Source organism: Castor canadensis, chromosome 3, assembly GCF_047511655.1.
Source record: "Castor canadensis chromosome 3, mCasCan1.hap1v2, whole genome shotgun sequence".
NCBI classification, from domain to species: Eukaryota; Metazoa; Chordata; class Mammalia; order Rodentia; family Castoridae; genus Castor; species Castor canadensis.
This window is the reverse complement of record NC_133388.1, coordinates 87,079,136-87,100,338: the sequence shown is the minus strand read 5'-3', so window position 1 is coordinate 87,100,338 and position 21,203 is coordinate 87,079,136. Positions and strand designations below refer to the sequence as shown.

The 21,203-nt window shown below is 46.0% G+C and overlaps 1 protein-coding gene across 1 annotated transcript in view; it reads left to right on the top strand.

Moving 5' to 3' along the window:
- Positions 1–12,003, top strand: part of LOC109697568 (M1-specific T cell receptor alpha chain-like) — a 685,092-nt gene extending 673,089 nt beyond the window's left edge. Inside the window, exons 4-7 of the mRNA XM_074068410.1 lie at positions 8,434–8,691; positions 10,324–10,368; positions 11,199–11,306; positions 11,866–12,003. Of these exons, the coding sequence (XP_073924511.1) occupies positions 8,434–8,691; positions 10,324–10,368; positions 11,199–11,305 (410 nt within the window). The 3' untranslated portion in view covers position 11,306; positions 11,866–12,003. The remainder of the gene's footprint in view (positions 1–8,433; positions 8,692–10,323; positions 10,369–11,198; positions 11,307–11,865) is intronic.
- Positions 12,004–21,203: the final 9,200 nt, after the last annotated feature.

The following is a 21,203-nucleotide window of genomic DNA, read 5'->3' as shown; positions in this document are numbered from 1 at the left end:
GAGCTATGGAAAGAGAAAGGTGAGAACAGATGGCTTCAACAACATATCATACAAAATCCCCTTGGCTCCCCATCCTCAGAGTACTTTCAGAAGCCCCTAGCATCTGACAGGAGAAGTAGAGTCAGACCTTCAGAGTGTCCATCCCACTGACAGGGTGGTGGTGGTGCTACTTGGGAGTTGGGTGAGGATGTGGGGAGTTGACCTTCTTCTCTGCTGACAGGAAGGTGGTGGTTTCTCTGGGTAACTAGGGGCTGAGAAGCAATCCAGTCCCCCCATCCCTTGGTTCCCATCCCTGCCCCTAGGCACCAGGGGCTCTGAGAATGGGGGCAGGGTGTTCCTGGCAACCTGCAAATATGACCAGTGTTTCCCTGGACTGCTGCCCCCACACCACTAGGGCAATGACAAAGGGAGGTCATAGGAGACAAGTTTTATCAAAGGCTCTCCTTACTGTGTGTCTCAGGAGGAAACTACAAACTTACCTTTGGAAAAGGGACCAGTCTCATTGTTCTTCCATGTGAGTATTGTAGCAATGATCAAGGAAAATTTGTAGACAGACTATCATATGGAAGGACAGCACAGTAGAGAGAGATTGGTACAGTCTGCTCCCTCGTTAAAGGAGTCCTTTGTTGAACAGGAGTAACTATCAAAGTGTCAGCTCTAATGAAATGATTGAGAATGTCCTAGGTAAGGGTTTTGCTTTCAGAGGACAATACCAAATGTTGAGAAAAGAGACTTCACTCTTGCTAGGTTTCTGAAGTAGAACTTTTCTTCTTGGCAGTCAGGCCATCTACCCTGCTGCTCTCCCCTGTGGCTGAGACTCTATCACTGCCTCCCCTCAGCCCCATGAGCTGTCTCTCCTTAGATTAGAGGATCCTGGCGGGGTGCTGAGGAACTCTGAGGTGCCAGACCAGGTGGAGCAGGGATGTCTCTTCTGGCTTCAAGAGGCCTCTTTCCCTGTGCAAAGCATGCAGGGGATCATCCTATTATTAGCTACTGTTTGTTGCATGTCTGACATGTGCCAGTGACCATAGTCTGTCCTTCTTAGAAGTTCTCATCCAGTGCTCACATCCATCCTCATGATAGGTAGTTGGCATGTTGGCTATGTTATAAATAAGGAAACAGAGGATTGGGTGAGGTAGCTTGCCCAAGATTACACAGCTCAGAGTGACAGAGCTAGAGTTTAACTCAAATCTACTTGACTCAAGTCTTATTAACCATACCACTATACAGCTGCAACTATCCCTCCTGCACTCTGTGAGGAAGACCCCCCATATCTCAAAAGCCACCTGGGTGTGGGGGTCTTCCTCCACAGATTGAAGGAGTTTTGGCCTGTGGTTTTCCCATCCTGAGCCTTCTTGCCATCGTGAGCATGGCATAGACACTCAACATTTCTGAAGACATTGTAAAGCTGTGGATTGTGTTGGCAAGGTGCAGGTACAGCAGAGAAGGAAGTAGACGTTTAGGGAGACTGTTTATTAGATATTAACCTACTAGCAGAGAGAGATTTATCATCAAAACCACAGAATAGGCTGTTTAAAACTTTGTTCCCAGAGAGAAAAGGCCTAAATGTGTGAGGAGTCATGGTCAGCTTCCCCAGCTGGCAGAGGACAGGTATTTGTATGGTGTCGTACCAGGGTGTGGATATAGATGGTAGAACACTCACTTTTGGGAGTGGAACAAGACTCCAAGTACATCCAAGTAAGTGCCTGACATTGGGCTCCAGCCAAAGGTATAGAAAGTCCCTTCGTGCTTTCTTGGGTGGTGAACCAGTACTTCCTGAAGTCATTTTTCATGTTTCATGTTTCATGATGTTTGATTATTTTGAAATTTGAATTCCTAGCCACTGGCTTAGTAGTTTATATTCTAATGCTAATTGCCAATGGGAATTGGCCTTTTCATCATTACAGAGATAGACTCTTTTGTAATTTCTAGCTCTTTATCAAAAAAGAAACTGTGACTGGTTATGCCAAAAGATTTATTTTTATTTTTGTTACCATTTAGCTTCATGAAAGATGATGAATTAAACTTTCCAAAGATGCTGGGCACCAGACACACTCTCACAAAACTCCGTGCCCTGCTGAGAGATAGAGCAAGAATCTAAATACTGAAATGCCAAAAACAATAAAGTTTGGAAAATAGGACCGTCCAAAAGTTAAAAGATAAATGAAATAGTCCTAGCAAAAGAAGATAGAGAGCAGGACTGCACTAAACATGAATTAAAATATTTAAAGTGTTAACAGACATTTCTTGAGCAATTATTACATCCTGAACACAATGCTAGGTGTGAAGAGGGGAAAGGGAGAGGACAGAGGAAGGGGAAGCAAGGAAATGCTTAGTCTCTACCTCCAGGATCTCAGAGTGTAATCGGACAATTCCATCCCAGTGTCACGCAGGTTATATGGTGATGTGTACAAGTTGCAATGGGAGTACAAAAGAAGGTGTGCCTACCCCCTATCTGAATTGCCTAGGATTTGTTTTCCTCCTCCAATGCACCATAAGCCCTGTGACAGCAGGACTCTCTCTCCTTCATCCACATATCTCTACAACTCAGCACAATGCCTGGCACAGATGTCACCAAAACAAGTGATGGAAAAAAGTGCTTCTGGCAAGGAGAGTCAGGAAGGGCTTGGGTGGAGGGGTAATTACTGATTAAAACATATTGGTTTCCATATTAGCAAGTATTCTCCAACAGAGTGAATTGTGCAACCTCAAAACAGGGAGATTACAGAATACACCCAAATGCAGGTATGGCAGAGAGGGAAGTAGAAACTTAGGTTACATTAGGAGCCTGAGATAATGTCTTGGTGCGTGGAAGGAAGCCCATATCTCTACAGGAAAGGTCCTCTGTTTGTTTATTGCTCTGTGTGCTTCACTAACACCTCCTCCCTGCCAGGGATCACTCCAGGCTGGATCTAGAAAGTCCGAAACCCATTGATATTTCTCAAGAACAAAGTTCAGAGGCATAAGGATTACAATTGTCTGTGACAGGGAAACAGCAAAAAGGAAACTTTGATGATAAGTATGAAGTCTGTGTCTCCATTTGAGAGAGCACCCAGGAATGAGGCAAGCTTAGGAAACTTTTTTCCAGTAGGACTAGAATCGCCTTTGAAATACACAGCTCTAAGGTATGTAGAAAGGTGTGTGGAAGGAAGACCAAAAACAAAGCCTTTCAAGTTGACATTGTTCCTAGTAGGTAAATCCTACAGATTTGGGAAGACATAGATTCACATGTCACTGCCTGCCTTCAGGTCTGCCCTGAGCTCTTGCTGAAGGTGGCTGCTCGGCTGCTTAGATGTTCTGCAATTGCCTAAAACAAAGCTGCTCCATGATGATTAGGAAGAAATAATTAGCATCAATGAGGCCCCTAATTGTGACCGCAGGAGTGGGTAGGGGGCAGATTCAAAGAACAGAAAACTCAATGAATAAAATTAGACTAGCATTTAGAATGGAATTTTAATTTCCTGGAGCTAGAGAAAGTACTTCCAAGGAAGATATAAGTGAAGGGATAGAGATAAGAGATAGAGATAGAGTGTCTTAAGAAAAAGGATTCTTAGGTCAAATAAGTTTGAGAACCTCTGGATTTCCTAGAACTTCTCAGAGACTAAAGGCCAATAGGCATTGTCAACCTTCAAAAGCAAGATACAGTGCATATATAGCATTTTACAAATTTTTTTGAGCTTCAAACCCCTCCTTGAAGAGAAATTTAGAACTGAGGTTCTGTAAAATTCTTATTAAGGAGTACTTGTCTAAACTGTTCTCAAACTTTAGAGATTTCTTTCCCCATACAGACATCAACCCTAATCTTAGAAATCTCCAAGGAGAGTCTCAGACCCCATCTGTAACTCACTCCTGACTCTCACAACCTTCATAGATGAGGAGTGCTCCTTGTGCATCTTATGTAAATAGTCCTATGGCAAGTTTAGTCTCTCATTCTCAAGGAATAAAGAAGTGACTTTCTAAAAGGAGGACCCCTCCTAAGCCTCAATTCCATTATTAAACCCAACTGAGTGTTCCACCCATGGCTATTGCTATGAATTTTTCCTTCAAAATCCTTTTTGTATCAAGTGAAATGCACACCCTAAATCCCAGCACTCAGGAAGCCTAAGGATTATGAGTTCGTGGGCAGCCTGAGCTACACAGCAAGACTCTGTTTTGGTTTTTGTTGTTACTGGGTTGGTTTGTTTGTTTGTTTTTAAAGATTCATTTCTTAATTGATCTCTGGCTGTTCTCCACACTCTTCCAAGTTTCCACCTTCACCTTCCGCTGTGGAAAGCAGAATGAGTGCTTTGCCCTTCGGGAAGGCCTGGCCAGCTCCAAGCTGGCTGATGGAAAATTCTATGGGACCCATTACACAGAAAGCTGAGGAATTTGACCCAGTGAGAAGACTTCTCTCTTCAGAGAAAGACTGACTTGATGAAGACTAGAAAGTAGGGACAGAAGGCAAATGCCTCAGGCAGGCTGGCCCTGCTCAGGTTAGAGTTCTTATAAAGCACCCTCCTATTGTGTGTTGTCTGGTGGTTACAGTAAGCTGACCTTTGGAGCAGGGACCAGACTGGCTGTGCGCCCATGTGAGTACGACTGTGCCAGTGACCAGGGCAAAAAGAACTGTTACTTGTCTATGAGAAAACAGGCAATTACAGCAAACTAGTCATGTACAAAGCACTTGTCTTCCATTTCTACAAGCTGTCTTAGTTACTGAAAATGTTCCCATTTCTCATATTGAAGTCAGAAGTGCCAAGAGCTAAATGAGTAATGGAAATTTGAGCAGAATAATTTCCGGAGATATAAAAAGAGCTCCAGATACTCAGTGCTTTCAAGCGAAACTGATAATATCAGCACCAGATAATCTGAACATTCAGGAAATTAGCTAAGTGCCCTTGGGGGAAAGAGATGAGTTAATGGCAAACACAAATTCTCTTCTATTGCAGCAGGTAGTTAAACTCCCTGGGTTGGCTAATGAGCATGGTCGGGGGATAGCTGCTCATAGGGACTTCTCTGGAGTTCAGTGGAGTCAAGAGCCCTCACCCAGCAATAAAGGTGGCTCATCCCCTCTGTGAATGGCAGGTATACCTCAAAAAATAACAAGGTTTGAAGGCAGAAATTAATAGGGGGATGACAGACCAAAGGTAAATTCTGGCTCTACCTTCACCAGCTGTGTTCAATAGTCTCCACTCTCAACAGCAAAAAGGCAATGACTACCTTATAATGAGAGCTAATACCCTGCACATAACAAGCCATCAATAACTGATGCCTTTTCTAATACATTGCTGTTATTGTCATTGACTTTGCCATGATTTACATTACTGTAAAGGAAAGGGGGCATAGCTCCCTTGAAAAACGGGATTTACGAACCCAAGACCCAGTGGGTTCCAGCATACAGGCATCAGGAGGAGTATTGCAAAGACCTTACCCGCAGTGGGGGTATAGCAATGGTAACAAACTAATCTTTGGAGTAGGAACCAGGCTGAGAGTCCAGCCAAGTAAGTAGAGTGGGGCAAGGGTGGAATGGACAACTATTTCTTCTTTGTCCAAGATACTGACTTGAGCCTAAGTATTTTCTTCTGTAGAATCCCAAATAGGTCTTTCTACCCATCCCCAGAAAATTCTTTCGCCCAGTACTGAATGGGTACTTTATCTTTTGAGATCTTAGGAATCATGAGATAGGTGATAAGCTAGTGGTCCTGGACCTTGTATTGAAGAATCCCAGATATTGCTGCCCTGACCAGGGGATTTTGCTCTACTGAATTCTACTCAAGTCATGCAACTTATACGAACTCACATCCTCAGCCAAGACACCACAGCAGAATTGGGCAAGAGAAAAAGACTATGCATGCCAGAGACAAAATTACACTGCAAAATAACAGAAGGTCTAACTTGTAGAAGTGTGATTCTCCTGACTTGTGGGGAACCAATGCTTCTCCTGTTTGAGTAGTAGGTAAGTCTTGTGAGTTTCAGTAATGGTGTCACCTGCAGTGTGAATACTGGAGGGAATAACCAGTAAACTCACCCTTGGGAAAGGGACCCAACTGTCCGTATTAACTGGTGAGTCATCCCAGGCGACACCATTTACAACCTCATGGAGAAGTGTAATTATTCCTTTCCCTGGGGATATCCATTATTACTGTGGCGACTTACTGTAGGTGTTATAACTAACTGTCATACAAAGATCTGGTAAGGGAAAAGCATCGCTATCAATCTTGAATATCTGTGCTTCCCTAGGTCAAACACATTGAAATTTGACTTTAATCATTCAGCAGATATTTTTAAATGAATTCTAAATGGCCATCATTCTGTAAAATGTTATGAAGAAATCTAAAAATATGAATCCCTGACCTGTCCCCAGTGTAAAGACTAGCCAAAAGTAAGAACTACTGTACATCTAGAACTTGAAAACTATTTTAGTATTAAGGATTGATGATATCAATAGGCAGATTCAGAGGGGCTAGGGTCCTAGCAGAAGAGATGCCCTAGATGGAGGATGTTTCATGTATGTAATAGAAAGGATTTATTGAACCCTAAAATATAGGTAAAATCTGTATGGGCAGAGAGAAAGAAGTGGCAGTCCAGGCATAAGGAACAAGAAAGAAGGTATGAGCTTAGGGACAGACAAGTTAAATGCCTTTGGCCTAAGTGAGCACATCCGATAATGAGGTTGGATCGACACAGCAAGGCAATGAAGGTGTCTTCTTAGACAATGGAGATAAGGAATACTGCAGCCTTCTAGAAAAGACAGAAAATAGGGCCAGGCCAGCCACCCGGAAACTGAGCATCCAATTTGGAAGTGGAGACCAGCTGTGAGGTAAGAGGGACCAGCTCTTTCCGTGGCTGGCTCACGAAGTAGGGACTTCCCTCTCCTTCCTCCATGGGCTCTATGATAGGTCATCCTACCCTCAGAGGAGGAGAAACCCAAAAGTTTCTATAAGGAAGCTTTGGGAATGATATCAAGGTGTTGGCTCCTGGGTGCAATTTGGCAAAGGCACCAGAGGTTCTGTTCTTCCCAGGAAGTCTGCCCACACTGTGTCCTGATGCTCTCTAGAGCCTCTGTGGGGCTGAGATCAGTGTTGCTAACTCATTTCTGGGTTCCTAGTGCTTAATTACAGAGCACAGATTTAGTGGCAAGGGAGCTTTCAGTCACTGCCATGCCCCCAGGGATGTAAAGCACTAGAGCATTCAGACCTGTGCTGCTGCAGTTAGCTTTGAATTATGATGACAGGTTAGGATCTACAATAGCTGAACTTCCTGTTGAAAAAGTGGCCCAGTCTTGATAAGGCTACCTCTGTTATCATCGTTGGTAGACTATGTTTTTCTTGCCAGGGTGGAAGAGGATGTCTCTTCCCAAAGGGTTCTGGCAGATGGACCCCTAATATCTCCAAATTAAAAGTGGCTCCACATCTTCTTTCCAGGGGGAAAAAAAAAAGATAAAGTACATGGAAATGGAAGTAAAAGAGGGCTAAAAAATGTAACATACTTCCAGGGCAACCTTATCTTTTTGTCTGAAAAGGAAACATCCAAAACTCTGGATGTCTGACAGTGGAGCCCCTTGCTTGGCTGCTGCAGGGCCAATCCATGCCGTGGGCAGCTCTGCCTTGACTCAGCATCCCAGGGTCCAGGCCAAAGTCTGATTTCTTTGGTTTTGAATCCAGCTGGATGTCTGCATTGCCAAGGCCACCCTGGCTGGCTCAGCAAGCAGGGTGCATGGAGGGGGTCTGAGAAACCTTGTGTGCATAGTGAGGAGCTGTGGGAGCAGAGAACCACAGGGGCAGGAAGTTCTAATCCCAGCCCTGCTGGAAACTCTGGGTGGCCCCAACCTCAATGTGTTGATCCTCCTGGCAAATCTCTGCTTCCTCCTCTAAAGGCAGAGGTGGGAAAGAATAAACAATGAGCATTGCATTAAAAACACAAAATCTTACGGAAATACTAAGGACTGAATCTCAGCACTAAGGAAAAGCCTCCAGTGACTCCTGTATCCTGGGATGGTAGACAGTATGGCCGTGTGTTACTCAGTAGTGTGTTTTCTTGGTAACACCCTGGCATATCAATAGCTCCAACTACCACCATCTGTTCAGTACTGTATAATTTATTAAGAATAATTTTATATGAAGGAACATTTATTTGTTTCTCAGAGTAGCCTGGATAGAAAGGTGGGTAGTAAGGCAACATCTTTACAGGTGAAATTTCTGAGCCATAAGGAGCTGGTATGACTTACTCTAGGCCTTGTATCTAGTAAATAGCCCTGTTTTTCTAGTTTCCTAGAATGGCAGGCCAGGAACAGCTGGTTTCTAAAATGTTATTTTGCATATAAAGCCTAAGAATGAGAGTGGCCAGATCCAGAGAGCCCAGCTCTTGTCCATCTCTGGCAGCTGGACTCTGGCCTAGGTTGGGGCAAAGAGGGAAGCAAGAGCATCACTTAACTCTGGTCCTCTCGATCCACAGACATCTCAGACCCTGACCCTACTGTGTACCAGCTGAAAGACTCTAAATTCAGAAACACCTCCATCTGCCTGTTCACTGATTATAAGTCTGGAGTCAATGTGTCAAAGAGCACAGACCCCGAACTGTTTATCTTCGAAACAACTGCGCTGGACATGAGATCCATGGATTCCAAGAGCAATGGTGCTGTGGCCTGGAGCAACAAAATTGATTTTGAATGTTCAGGTGTCTTCAAGGAAAATGCCTCCTACCCCAGCTCAGGTCAGTGCTGCCCCAAGACCTTTGCAAGCTGTCTCCTCTCTTCAGGAGAAGCCTGGTTCTGCCCAGAGCTTAGGTCAATGATGTCCAAAAGCTGCTCTGGTTGGTGCTCTCAGCTTCATTAGTTGTTGTGAAGCCCTCATCCTCTTTTTACTAAGGAGCCGTGACCCCACCCCCCATCCTGATAGTCCACAGAATGTCATGAGCAAAAAGCAAACAAGAGGTGCATGGGTGGTTCAGTTGTAGAATTTTCACCTGCCAAAGAGCAAACAAAAAAAGATGGCGGTTGAGGGCATTGACCCAGTCTCAGGCTCACCCACTGTGAATTTTCACCTCCTGGCCTTTGCTCAGGCTGTTTGCCCCTTCCTGTTCTCTCAAGTCTGGCTCTAATGCCCTTTTTCAAAGATACTTCCTTCAGGGCTGGTAGAGTAGCTCAAGGGATAGAATGCCTGCCTAGCAAGCATGAAGCCCTGAGTTCAAATCCCAGTACCACCACCAAAGGAAAAAAAAAAGTTCTTCCCCTATTTCTGTTTGCCAAAAGATCTTTCCCAGCTCCTAATATTTTTTGATCACCCGTTCACTCAACAACCATTGATTGGGTAGGTACAGTGTACCAGGTGCTGGAGTGGAAAAGAAAACAGCTCCATTCTAGTCAGGGAAGACCAGAAAATCTAAGTAACTTCAGATTGTAATTAAAATGTGCTTTAACTCAGGGTTGAGGAGAGAGCTACTTTAGAGACAAAAGCCAGGGAAGGACTCAGAAAATTCCATTCAAGCTGAGAATTAAAGGATCAGAAAGGACAGAGAAACAACCTTATGGAGACCTGAGACAGGAGCACCTTGAGAATAAGAAAGACAGGGAATGAGTTGAAAGATGTAGGCAAAAGCAAGATTACATGGCCTCCTGGGCCATGAGAGAGCAGATTCTATTCCAAGCACACTGGGATGCGCATTGGTTGTCTGAAAGCAGGAGAGTAACTCTGAATTTACTTTTTTAAAACACCAAGCTAATTGCTGTGTGGGGAATGGATTGTAGTCCAAGAGTAGAAGAAGAAAGGAAGCAATTGCAGCAGAGAGATGATAGAGGCCTGGCCCAGAGGGTGGCAAGGGAGTCAAGTGGCCAATGCTACTTGGGTTTCAAAGGTAGAGCCATGCAGAAATGAAGACAACAAGACATTGAGGATGGTGGCTGGACTCCATGCCTGTGCAACCAAGATAGATAAAACAAAGGAACAAATTTGGGAATCAAAACTTTTGGAACACCCGAAAGTATCTATCCCCCTGTGGCTCTTGTCACTGTGCTTCGGTCACTGCCCCATTTGACTCAGGACTGGAACTTAACCAAGGACAGACTCTATGGTGATGGTTCTGTGTGGCCCACGTCATACAACATGGACTTTGCACAACCAGTGTTTGTTGAGTGAATGAAATGGTGCCCAGAAGCTAGGGTGCAGGTCCTGTCAGGGCCAGTGACTCACTCGAGTAGGTTCCCCTATGCAATATGTTCTCTCCAGATCTCTCCCCAAGGAAGCATGGAAAGATTGGTAGACATTCACCTTCCCAACAACCAGGAGGTCTGGATGGGAGCGTCAGCATGCTCTGGACTCTAAGACATTTCTTTGTTTCTCATTTTAGAAGTTCCCTGTAATGCCAAGTTGGTAGAGAAAAGCTTTGAAACAGGTAAGAGAGGGGTCTATCCCAGCATTGCACAATGTTGGGAAGGCAATGAATTCACAATAACTCTCATGGAGAAAGGAGGGCGGGTAGGAGATCTGAGAATGGAGTTAAGAGGAATGAAAACAGCAGTTCAAGACCTGCTCTGAGCTGCTTGTGATCTTTCTTGACTCCTCCACCCCAGCATACCTAATTTTCTTTTCCATTCTAAGTACTTTGAAGTTGGGGCTCCAGTTTTACTAGGTCAGTGACTCATTCGTAAGCCTCTGTATTACTTTCAGTCGCTCCTCTGTCAGGAGAGCCAAAGAGAGCTGCTGGGCATCCAGCTGTGACATTTCTGACTCCCTTTCAGTATAGCCCTGAATTAACCAGGCCATCCTGAGAACACTTTCTCTCCATAGCTGGGAAGGGGGGAAAGGGGAAGAAGGATGCTTTTTTCAAGAAAAGCAGCAGAACTTATAGGCTTAGACAGAGGTCCTGTCTTCAAGGACCCTGACCACCTACCTCATTTCCACATGAGCTACTGAGTCATACCTCCTGTGGTTCAACCACTAGTCTCAGTAAGAGGCCCAGACCAAACAGATGTGGTGACAAGTTCTGAGCACCCACTCCATCCCATCTCCAGAGGGGCTCAGAAATAAAGTAGGACCAAGTCAAGTTGATGTTTTTGTTTTGAAACACAATGCCATTGACCTGGGGAACACACAAATATGTGTGCACAGCCATGTGCATCGATTCAGGAGCATCAGTTTCGGGGAAGGCCACTGGTGTCATGAGGAGCTGTGCAGACCTCTGACGTGCACACCCATAACGGCTGTGGCCTCTTGGCTTTACAGATATGAACCTGAACTTTCAAAACCTGTCAGTGATTGGGCTCCGCATCCTCCTCCTGAAAGTGGCCGGATTTAACGTGCTCATGACACTGAGGCTGTGGTCCAGCTGAGGTGAGAGGGCAATAAAGATGGGTTAGGAACGCAGCTCTCAGGGTGAGTCTGTAAACTCTGGCAATCCTCCCCACAGGGATTTGCTTTTAAATTCTAAGACTGGGCCCACACAACTCTTCTGTTCCTTCCTGCTACAAGTTCCTGTTGTTAATAAGAATGGCCTGAAACATTTGCACAAAAAATACACTCCTTTCAGCCTTCTCACTTGAGCCATGTCTCCCTTTGAGGTATGAAGAAATTATTGTCCCTGTTTTAGAAATGAAGAAAGTGAGGCCAAGTAATACCAAGGGCCACGCAGCTAGTGAGTGGAAGAGTAGAGAAATTCTACTCCCCCCAGTTCCTTTCCTCATGTCTTCTCTCCCCAGCGGGGCTTTCTTGGCTCAATGTGAACAGACATTATATTCATTAACCCTAATCCAAACCAAAGTCTCCATGCCCACATCCCACCTAGTGTCCCCTGTCATCTTGCACAGTCTCAAAGAGAGCCATCCCTGTCACACCCCTAATAGTACTAGTCCTCCTCCATACCTAGACTGACTTCTGCTCTTCCTCATTCCAGATCAGCCAGATTGTAAGAGGCCGAGCTCCCTTGCTCATTCCTCCTCATTACCCTTCTTCCCCATCTTCAAGAAGAGAGGTGCTTCCCATCACCATGGAGAAGGCTCCCATCATCTCTCTAACCCCAACTGCCAATGCCACTGACTGGATCCCATCCAAATTTGTGATGAAGATTGCTGTAGAGCTGCGAAGTACTGCTGTCTCCCCCTCTTATCACTGCTTGCCACCATTCAACAGCAAAGGCCAGGGGCTGTCACAGAGTCTCCTGGCTGTGAAGAAACTCCCTGCCCTCCCCCAGAGACTACCTATGTGGTCCCATTGGGTGATGAATTCCCAGTGGAGTCTCTTGGACCCTAACTTCTGGAGAGTGTTGGGATGAGTTCATGTTTTTTAGTAGTGTTCATAAAGAAATACATATTACTTTTTCTCAAGCTGTGGGGGGAAACTATCTCATTGCTACACTATGTATCTGAGCTATTCTGCTGCCCATGACTTCATTAAAAGTGATTTAGATGAGCAGAGACTGTGCTGTCTGACTGGTTTGGTGGGGGATATTTTCTGCATGTAGAGAGAAACCAAGGCATGTGTGCCTCATGCTGTCCAGACTGCCCAATTCAACAAGCTGCTTTAACCAACCTTTTCTTGGAATGACCTCTAAAAAATTCCACTTAGCAATCTATGCTGAGGGCCAGGAAAACCCTGTCCAAAGTTTGGGCCCCTGCCCTTCCATTTTCATGCCACACCACCAGGCCACCCATAGCTGGAGGCCCACACACATGAATGGTAGCAACCTGTACTTGAATTTGGCTGACAGTGACCACACAGCAAGTGTCCCCAAAATCCCACCCACTGTCTCCTGCACATGGAGAACATTTGCCTTTTCTTTCAGATTAGATTTCCACTAAAACTGTGCACTGCCCCACAAATTCATGGCTGGGAATCACCTGCCAATCTGCTGCTTAGGTCCTGGCCCCAGGCCCAGCTCGTTGAGGTGCCCAATCTAGGATTAGGATTGGGTACAGGTTTGTCCCCATCATCCTGGACATGAGAATGAGGAAAAGGGAGATGAGCTCTCCCCTTGAGTCAAGGATTCAGCCAAGGAGAACATATGTCTCAAGCATTCACTTCAGGGACAAAAAGTGGGATTCCCTGGGTCCCCATGCACACTACTGTCTACCCTCAGCCTCAGCTTGTTCTCACGTCTTCCTCCAGGGGTGGAGACTCGATGGGAACACAACTCAGAGACCACTCAGCCATCCACCTAACAACTACCTGACAAAGACCAAAATTGAGTGTTTAAAAATTCCTGGGGATGGGAGGGGATTCCTTCCCCAAATACTTCTATGGTTCATCTGACCACACCAGCCAGAAATATGCAAATCCTTCTAGCTGCAATTTAGGCCTGCTTTTTTTCAAAGGGATAGAGCTACCAGCTTTAGTAGGTGACCTAGGGCACATCCCTCCCTCTGCTAGTTTCAGGGTCACCACGTATGAAAAGTCAGGACTGGAAGCTCCCGCACATCATCTCTGATTCTATGGCCCATGTAGAACTAAGAATCAGCACCTAATTCCCTGATCAGCTCTACTGAGGGTATTCACAGAATCTTCGGTTTTTTCTAAGCTGCCTCATGGTCAGCCTAAATAAAATCCCTTTGAGATGACTGAAGGGCAAGGCCTCAGTCCCTCACACATGGGAAGACAGGCACTTTCCAAGGTGTCAGGGTCCCTCACACATGGGAAGACAGGCACTGCCTTTCCAAGGTGGGATTTGCCACCGCAGGAAACTCCAGGAGGTCTCTTCCTTAAAACTGCCTCCTCTGACATGATGCCAGAGATTCTACCACTGGGAATTTCTTTTAATTAAAGCATTCTCTTCCCTGTATTAAATGAAAATGCCCCTGGGAGGGTTAGTAGAGCAAGCCTTTATCAACTGCTAAAAACTCAGGGCAAATTAGTTTGTCTCTTTTTTCCCCTAAAGTAGTGATTCACTTTGTTCTGAGATTAAAAGGCTGGGGAGGCAGGCCTGCTGCTGAGTTGACTGCAGGTACACTGAGGCTAAAGGGGCACAAGGGGCTTGGGCAGGGGTCCAGAGCCTGGAAGGCAGTGAAGGCACCAGACAGACCCCTCCATGGAGCTTGGAGGAGACTCAGACTGAGAGAGGCCTCAGGGAGCCTGTGGAGTTAAGCTACACCAGTACCCACAGATGCAAGGACCCAAAGGTCACTGGAATCCTAAGACTGCATGAGGACCTAGGTGAGGTGATATGGCAGGGATTGAGGTCCACCACATCCATGGAAAGGGTAAGTCTTCCTCCTTCCAGGCCCAACACAAGCTAGGAGCAGAGTGATGAGGCCTTGTGTATGCAGGAGGCCATCTGGAAAGCAGGATCAGCTCCACTCCCCCTGAGAAATTCCCATCCAAACCCAGTCTTCCCACATCCCAGCAAGAATCTTCCCTTGTGTCTGAGGCTGTGAAGTCCAAAGCCAGTGGAGGCTGAGATCAGGAGGGCAGACCAGGAGCCAGTGGGTTGAGTGTGCACAAGTATAGGGGTATAGGCAGAGACTGTATCCACTCAGTTCTCAGGTCTGGCTCCGGGGCTCATCTGGGATGTCAGCCTGTAGGGAAGCCCAGAAGAAGGGCTTCTGTGTCCACCAGAAAGGTCAGCTTGGGTCTAACACCACCACAGCAGAGCCCCTCAGTATGGAGGGCCCAGCTGTAAGAAACTGGGCATTATTTAGAATGGAGGGAAGAGGCATCTGAGGAAACCTGGTGACGTGGTCATGAAAAGCCCCTGTCACTGTGAGCCAGGGTCAGCTGCAGCCTGCCAGCTTGGACCCAGCCACATAGAGGGAAGGCTGACATCACAGCAGTGAATGTGTTACCAGGGCCTGCTGTAGAATGGATTCTTCTGGACAGGTGCTCTACTGTTCCCAAAAGCTCTGGAAGCAAAAAAAAGTGGACCAAATGATCTCTCATGACCCAGGCCTACAACTCTGGAAAGTTGTCTGAAATATCCTCAGAAACATGTCCTCTGAGTGTAGGTAGTCACAGTACAGCAGGAAATAGGCCAGTGAGGCAACTGTGTGCTTCAGGATCATCCACATGGGGTCTTCAGCTCTGATCCAGTAGCCCCTCTGCTGTTACCCTCTGTAGGAAAGGTAGCCAGCCACCTGAGTTGTAAGTCACTCTTTGCTTTGTTTAGGTCTGGCTTGGCTCACCCATATAATTCAACTTCCCTTGGGCCACTTGTAAAGCCTTGATACAACCTTGTATCAGGTAACATCTCAGCCAGGAAGTCCACTCAACTATGTGTTGCTTGGGACAGGAAGTGTGTCTCGTTCATCAGTGTATCTGCACCTGCACACAACAGATGCCACCAAATGAACCAATAAGTGATTGATTACCACAATTAGGCACTGGGGAAGAAGCTAGTTTGAGAGGTGTGGAGTATAGGAGAAAGGAAAGTGAGGATTAATAGAGGAAGTAACCAGAAGAGCAACTGTTTCAATTTTGCTAAGAGCAAAGAGTAACTGGCAAGAAACATCAGTAGAAAACAAAACCTGAGTGTTGGTCCCTTGGCCAGAGCAGCCCTAAGGCAGTCCCTTATCTATACAATAAAGGATGGAGGGCAGTGCTCTGAGAAGCACACAGGTTCCCAGGAGTCCATGTGAGCACCAGTCACATATGACCACACCAAGGCCCGGGGCTTTACCTGTCTACTTTAGTTTCTCCACATGACCAATCCTAGACTCCATCTCCAATCTACCTCTTTGAACAACATGTGGGAAGGAGGGCTTCTCACTGAGATGGGTGAGTGTGAGGAAGCAAGCCATGGAGTGACCAGTGCTGTCATTCTCACTAATTAATATGTCAGTTGCTGGGGCAGTCCACAGGACCACCAGCCCTGCCTCTGTGTACAAGCCACGTGGGCAACAGGGTGGGCCTCTTTCACAGATGCACACATCCATAGGGTTTCCTCAGAGTATCACACAGATGCATTTTGAAATTAATAAATGGATCAGACTTTGAGCCAGTAGCCAGAAGTAGAACAGGAAGTGGAAAAAGTCTCCCACTTCCCTGCAGGTGTTTGGGCGGGCCCCCTCCCATTTCCATGATGTCATGGTTGCTGACAGGGGCAAATAGGGCACCCTTTGAAGCTCTCCCACAGAAGCCACATCCTCTGGAAAGAAGAGTTAAAAATACAGAGTTAGAGACACCATCACCTCAGGCCACGTGCTGAGAGGAGGCAGGCTCGGCCGTTACCCCACCACCCAACCACAGGTGCAACAAGAAGGTCACCAAGCCACAGAGTAGGGGCTTGCAGGCTGGGGGAGGCTCTGCCTGCCCCGCTGCAAAGAAGCCTCTCTTTGCTCCACTTCTGCTGCCCCAAGATTAGACCTTATCACACACTCAGTGCAGAACAGACCCACAGAGCTTATGTCCAGGCCATCCTCCCCTGAGCAGGAGGGATGTGACAGGCTGTGTTTGCCCACACACACAGCTGGGGCTGATTTTCCAAAGGATACCTCCCACCAGCGGCACCACACTTACTCACCCCCACTCCAGGCTGAGACTGACATGCTGGCTAATGGCTGTGGTGGACGTCTGCCTCTCAGAGACAGGAGACTGCAGGATTTTCAGGAGAGCAACCACAGAACCTGAGACCTGAATGAAAAGCTCCAGGCTTAAATGTCAGGATCCGTGGCAGTGCCCTCAGCCATCCACCTGGGGGCAGCAGCACTCCACCAAAAAAGCCTCTTCTCCCTTGGTCTGTTTATCCTGGGGAAGGAAAGTCCCCAAAGCTTAGGAAAACCTCTTTTCAAAAGAAAATAAGATGGCAGGCGAACTTCATTTCACAAGATCCTCCCTGTGCCAGTCCCTGCACCGGGATCCAGCCCTGTGTGATACTGTTGTCCCACAAAGACAAGGGATCTAGGGTCAGGCCAACAGGCAGCAGGGGGCACTACCTACCCAGGATCATGAGACCAACCTCTTCAAAGGGCGCCCAGAGAGACGCTGCCTCACTGGGAGCCAGGAGGGAGCTGACTCAGAATCAGGTTGCCTGGGTGGGCTCAGGATTCACGGCTTCACTGGCCTCGGGCCCTGGACAGGTCACTTACTGCTCACAGCCTCAGTTTCACAGTGGGAAGAGCACTCTCTCTTAGGCAGTTTAAAAACCAAACTGTCTTTCACATGGCATACCTGCCCTATGTCAGACACTGTGCCAGGCTCTGGAGACTCAGTCATGCATCACTCCATACAGATGAAGTTTAAGAACAAGCTAAAGGAATCATCCGTGATAGGTGCTGGAATGCTAACTCCCTCTAGCGTAGGAGTCTTTGGGAATGGGCAGGAGGAACCCTCGGGGGTGGTGGAAGCATTCTATATTTTGATATGGGTAATGGATACGGGAGGGGGGTGAACACGCGACAAAATGCATCAAACTTAAACCTCAGAGTAGTGCATTTTAATGTAAATAAATTCTATCTCAATAAAGCATCATTCCCATAAATGTCCGGAGTTTCTGAGCTCAAGGAGCAAACAGTCCAGTGAGTACATGAGCACGAGAGATGTCAAGGTTGTTATTTCCTGATTTCTGTTAAGGCAGGAGTCAGGAAAACCAGCACTTATCTGTAAGCGTCACTGTCCCTCACTAGCCTTCTCGCTCAGGGCTTTTAACTTTTCTGAGTCTCTATTTTTCACTACTCATATGGAGATAAAAAATACCTGCCCACCTACTTCTCAATGTTGTTGAAAGGATTGAAAGAGATAATGGGTGTGAAAATGCTTAGTGAACTGAAATCCCAAAGCAAATATAAAGTGGTGATGTGCCGGAATGTGCAGAAAGATGAACCAGAATCCTGTGTGCCAGATTGGTTGGGGTGGATTAGACGGTGCCACCATGCTCCACCATGCTGAAATAAAAGTGTGGCTGCTGCTTAACCAAGCCACCGCCCAGGTGAGCTTAGGGCTCCCCTGGCTCACTGTGTATTAGTGCTTCCTGAAGAGGAAGGATAGCCATTTCCCATCTCTGGGGCCTCAGCAGCTTTTCACTAGGCCATAATGTACATTTTTGTTGTTTCCTCCACAGCCTCCAGCTTCTAGGAGTGATAGAAAGAGGAGAAACTACAGGAGCAGGACGCCCTGGCAAGCCTGTAGTCTCATCACTGACAGAAGCCAGCACTGGGCCCCACAGCTCTCCAGATCTCCCTACTCCTCTCACTGCATCCCTGAGCAGTCTCACTTTACCCAGGGGCTTCCCTGCTTTTAGAACCCCATGAACCCCTAGCAGTACACAAAGTCTGAAGGAGTCAGTCCTCTACAGCAGCATCCAGCAGACAGGGTTTATGAGCAGCCATCCTCCCCCAGGCCAGAACATCCCAAGTCCTCTCAAGGAGTTTCCAGCACTTGTGAGAAGAGAGGAGCCCAGCGTCCATTTGCTCTGGGAATGTGGGCATATTCCCATCCCAGAAGCACTAGGATCCCATTTTCAAAGCCCTCCTAAAATCCCACTGAAAAGCAGTGGAGTCCCAGGCCACTCTTTCCCTGAACCATCCACGAGTTCAGCCATCAAGGAAAATATTAGAGAATATGAATGTAAGAAGACAAGGCTAGCAGGACTTAAAATTTTAAGTAGATGAAGGAATGTGGTTTAGATAGTGGTGAACAATTGGTCTCAGATTTGTGCTTCCAATCTAGGCAAGAGGAAAAAATTAGGTTCATCTTAAAAGGGACTTCTTTCTAGTGAAGACTGCAAAAACATTGTTTTTGTCAACCTCTAGGGTATCCTCCCTTTGTTGACTCAAGTTATTAAGTTATTCCAATGATTTACCAAGGGACATGAGTGGGCAGCAACCTTATCTAGAATCCCTACTAATAAACCTGCACGTATACACCACCAAAGCAAACACTGCCTCCTTTCATCGTCACAGACAGCCTAAGCAGTAAGCAGAGTATTTACCTCCCTCTTTTACAAATTAGGGCACAGGTGAAGTGGCTTGCCTAGGATCACAGTGAACCGGACCCTGATCCATTACACATTGTGGACACTGAATTCTCAGGTGTTAGGTGCAGCCATTGTAGAAGAAGGGGAATGAGTTGGTCTTTCTGAGGCCCCCAGCCAAGACCAGTCTCCGATATTCTGTGTCCTTTCCCTATTCTGTGACTGTGTGCATCTATTTGACCCCTCTTTAAGATTAGATCAGAATGGCGAAACAATCTGTACATGCCTCACTATTTGCTAGTGTTGGTGGTCTACTGAGGCAATAACTTTCTCACGTTCAGATTCTACTACTCAGACATATGGCAAAGAGGGTTAATAATGTCTTGACACAACCCCCATGGCCGGTCCCATAGCTGACTCTCTGAGCAGTCAGATTTCAGCCTGAATGTCATCTACTCAGTCTTTCCTGACTAGATACCAACCCCTCAGTTTAATATCACATGGTACTATTTATATAGCTCACCACCAGTTACAATGAAATTATCCGTCATGCAGGGATATCCCAATTACGAAAGTCAACCTATGTGCAAATTTGATTCTCTCCCCTAGCACAATTTAAGGCTCAGGAAAGGGAGATAACCTGTCCATTCTGATCACCTCTGTATCTCTGGTACCTGGCACATAATAGATACTCAAAGATGTGTGAACTAAATGGAGTAATGGCAGAAAAACTCTCCCACCTGATGTCTCTTATTAACTCCCTGCGATTAGATTGGGGTAAAATGTTGATGATCACTGAAGCTGAGTGTTAGGTATCTGGGGTTTTCCTAGTCCCTTGATGTGTTGTATTTGTGACATTTCAATAATAAAAAACAAAGTGGTTCACCCCTGGGATTTAAAAAGTCAGAGGTGGCCTGAATAGCAGGCCTTAATGAAGGGTCCTAAAACAGATCTCTCTCCACCCAGAAAAAAGCCTGGCTGGTGGTGCGGCTCAACTAGTAGAGAGCCTGCCTAGCAAGCCTGAGGAACTGAGTTCGAACCCCAGTACTGCCAAAACAAGACAAAACAAAAAGCAAGTCCTAACATTGGCTACCATAGTCCTTTAACTAAAAGCCAGTAAAGCTGTATGTTCAGCTGTGGGGGAAGAGCATTAGGCTGGAGAAGTGCTCAGCATTCTGGTGACTGACAGGACGTACTATACTTGTAGAGTACTTATATTAACAAGATATTTTCCCTTACAGTTTGTTAAGACAGCAGCATGAAGTAGTACTATCCCCATGCTTATTATTTTATTATTTATCTCATTCAAAGCCTAATCTAAATGCTTTGAGTCAGACAGAAATAAGATTCAAATCCTAATACTGACAAAGTGAGTCTCCATTTCCTCATTTGGAAAATGAGAATCTCACCTGGGATACAGAACCTCATGGGATTATAGAATATAAATAACAGGAGGGCATTTAATACCAGACCAGACATATAGGAGATGCTCAGTGTTGGCTCATTCTCTCCCAGAGAGCAAGGCTTTGTCTTACATGTTATAAGCCCATGCACTATTCAGCTCAGAGCCCAGGTGCCCAATTAATTATTTACTAAATTTTACAGATAAAAGATTCACAAAAGCTCATAAGTGGCAGAACAAGTCCTAGAATCAACATTTTCAGATTATGCTAAGTGCTTTCAACAGCACCAGGCTGCCTCAATGGTGGTTTAAAAATATTCTTTTTAACCTATTAAAAGAAGTTTTGCATGAGCTCATACCTACCTATAAATTCTACACAAATGTTAGTTTGTCCCACTTTTTTCTTATTTCCTTACTTAAGATCCTTGTTCAAGGAAGTGCTTTCTCCCACAGAGGAAACTCATTTATGCTAATTTCTTTTTTTAAGCACTCAATTTTAGTCTAGACTTCCAGATACTAGGGCTACAACCCACCAAAAAGATAGGAGGGCAGCATGGTCACACTGAGTTGGCACACAAGCTCCAAGCTGCTGGCAATCAACCAGTGCTGCTTTGCTGAGCCTCCAAAACCAGCAAACAGGCCTCCATGACCTCCTCAACCATCATAACAAAAGTGTTTTGCAGCCTAAGATGAAAGGATGTGATCAAAGAGGCCAAAGGTATAGGCTGCTAAAAGAAGAAAGCATGAGATTGTTCCATGTGATAGGGACAGGAAGTGTGTAGGCAGGAGGTGCTCAGGGCTGGGCTTCCCACCACTGCAAAGAATAGCTGGGCACAGACAATGTACAGTGGTTGTGGGAAATGGCTTCCGGCCCCACATAAAGGCACAGAAAATAAAAATAAACCACCCCAGAGGTGTTGTGCTGGAGGCAGCAGGAAATGCTAAGATATATCTCAATCTACATACAAAATAAACTCCTTCAACATGCTTCAGC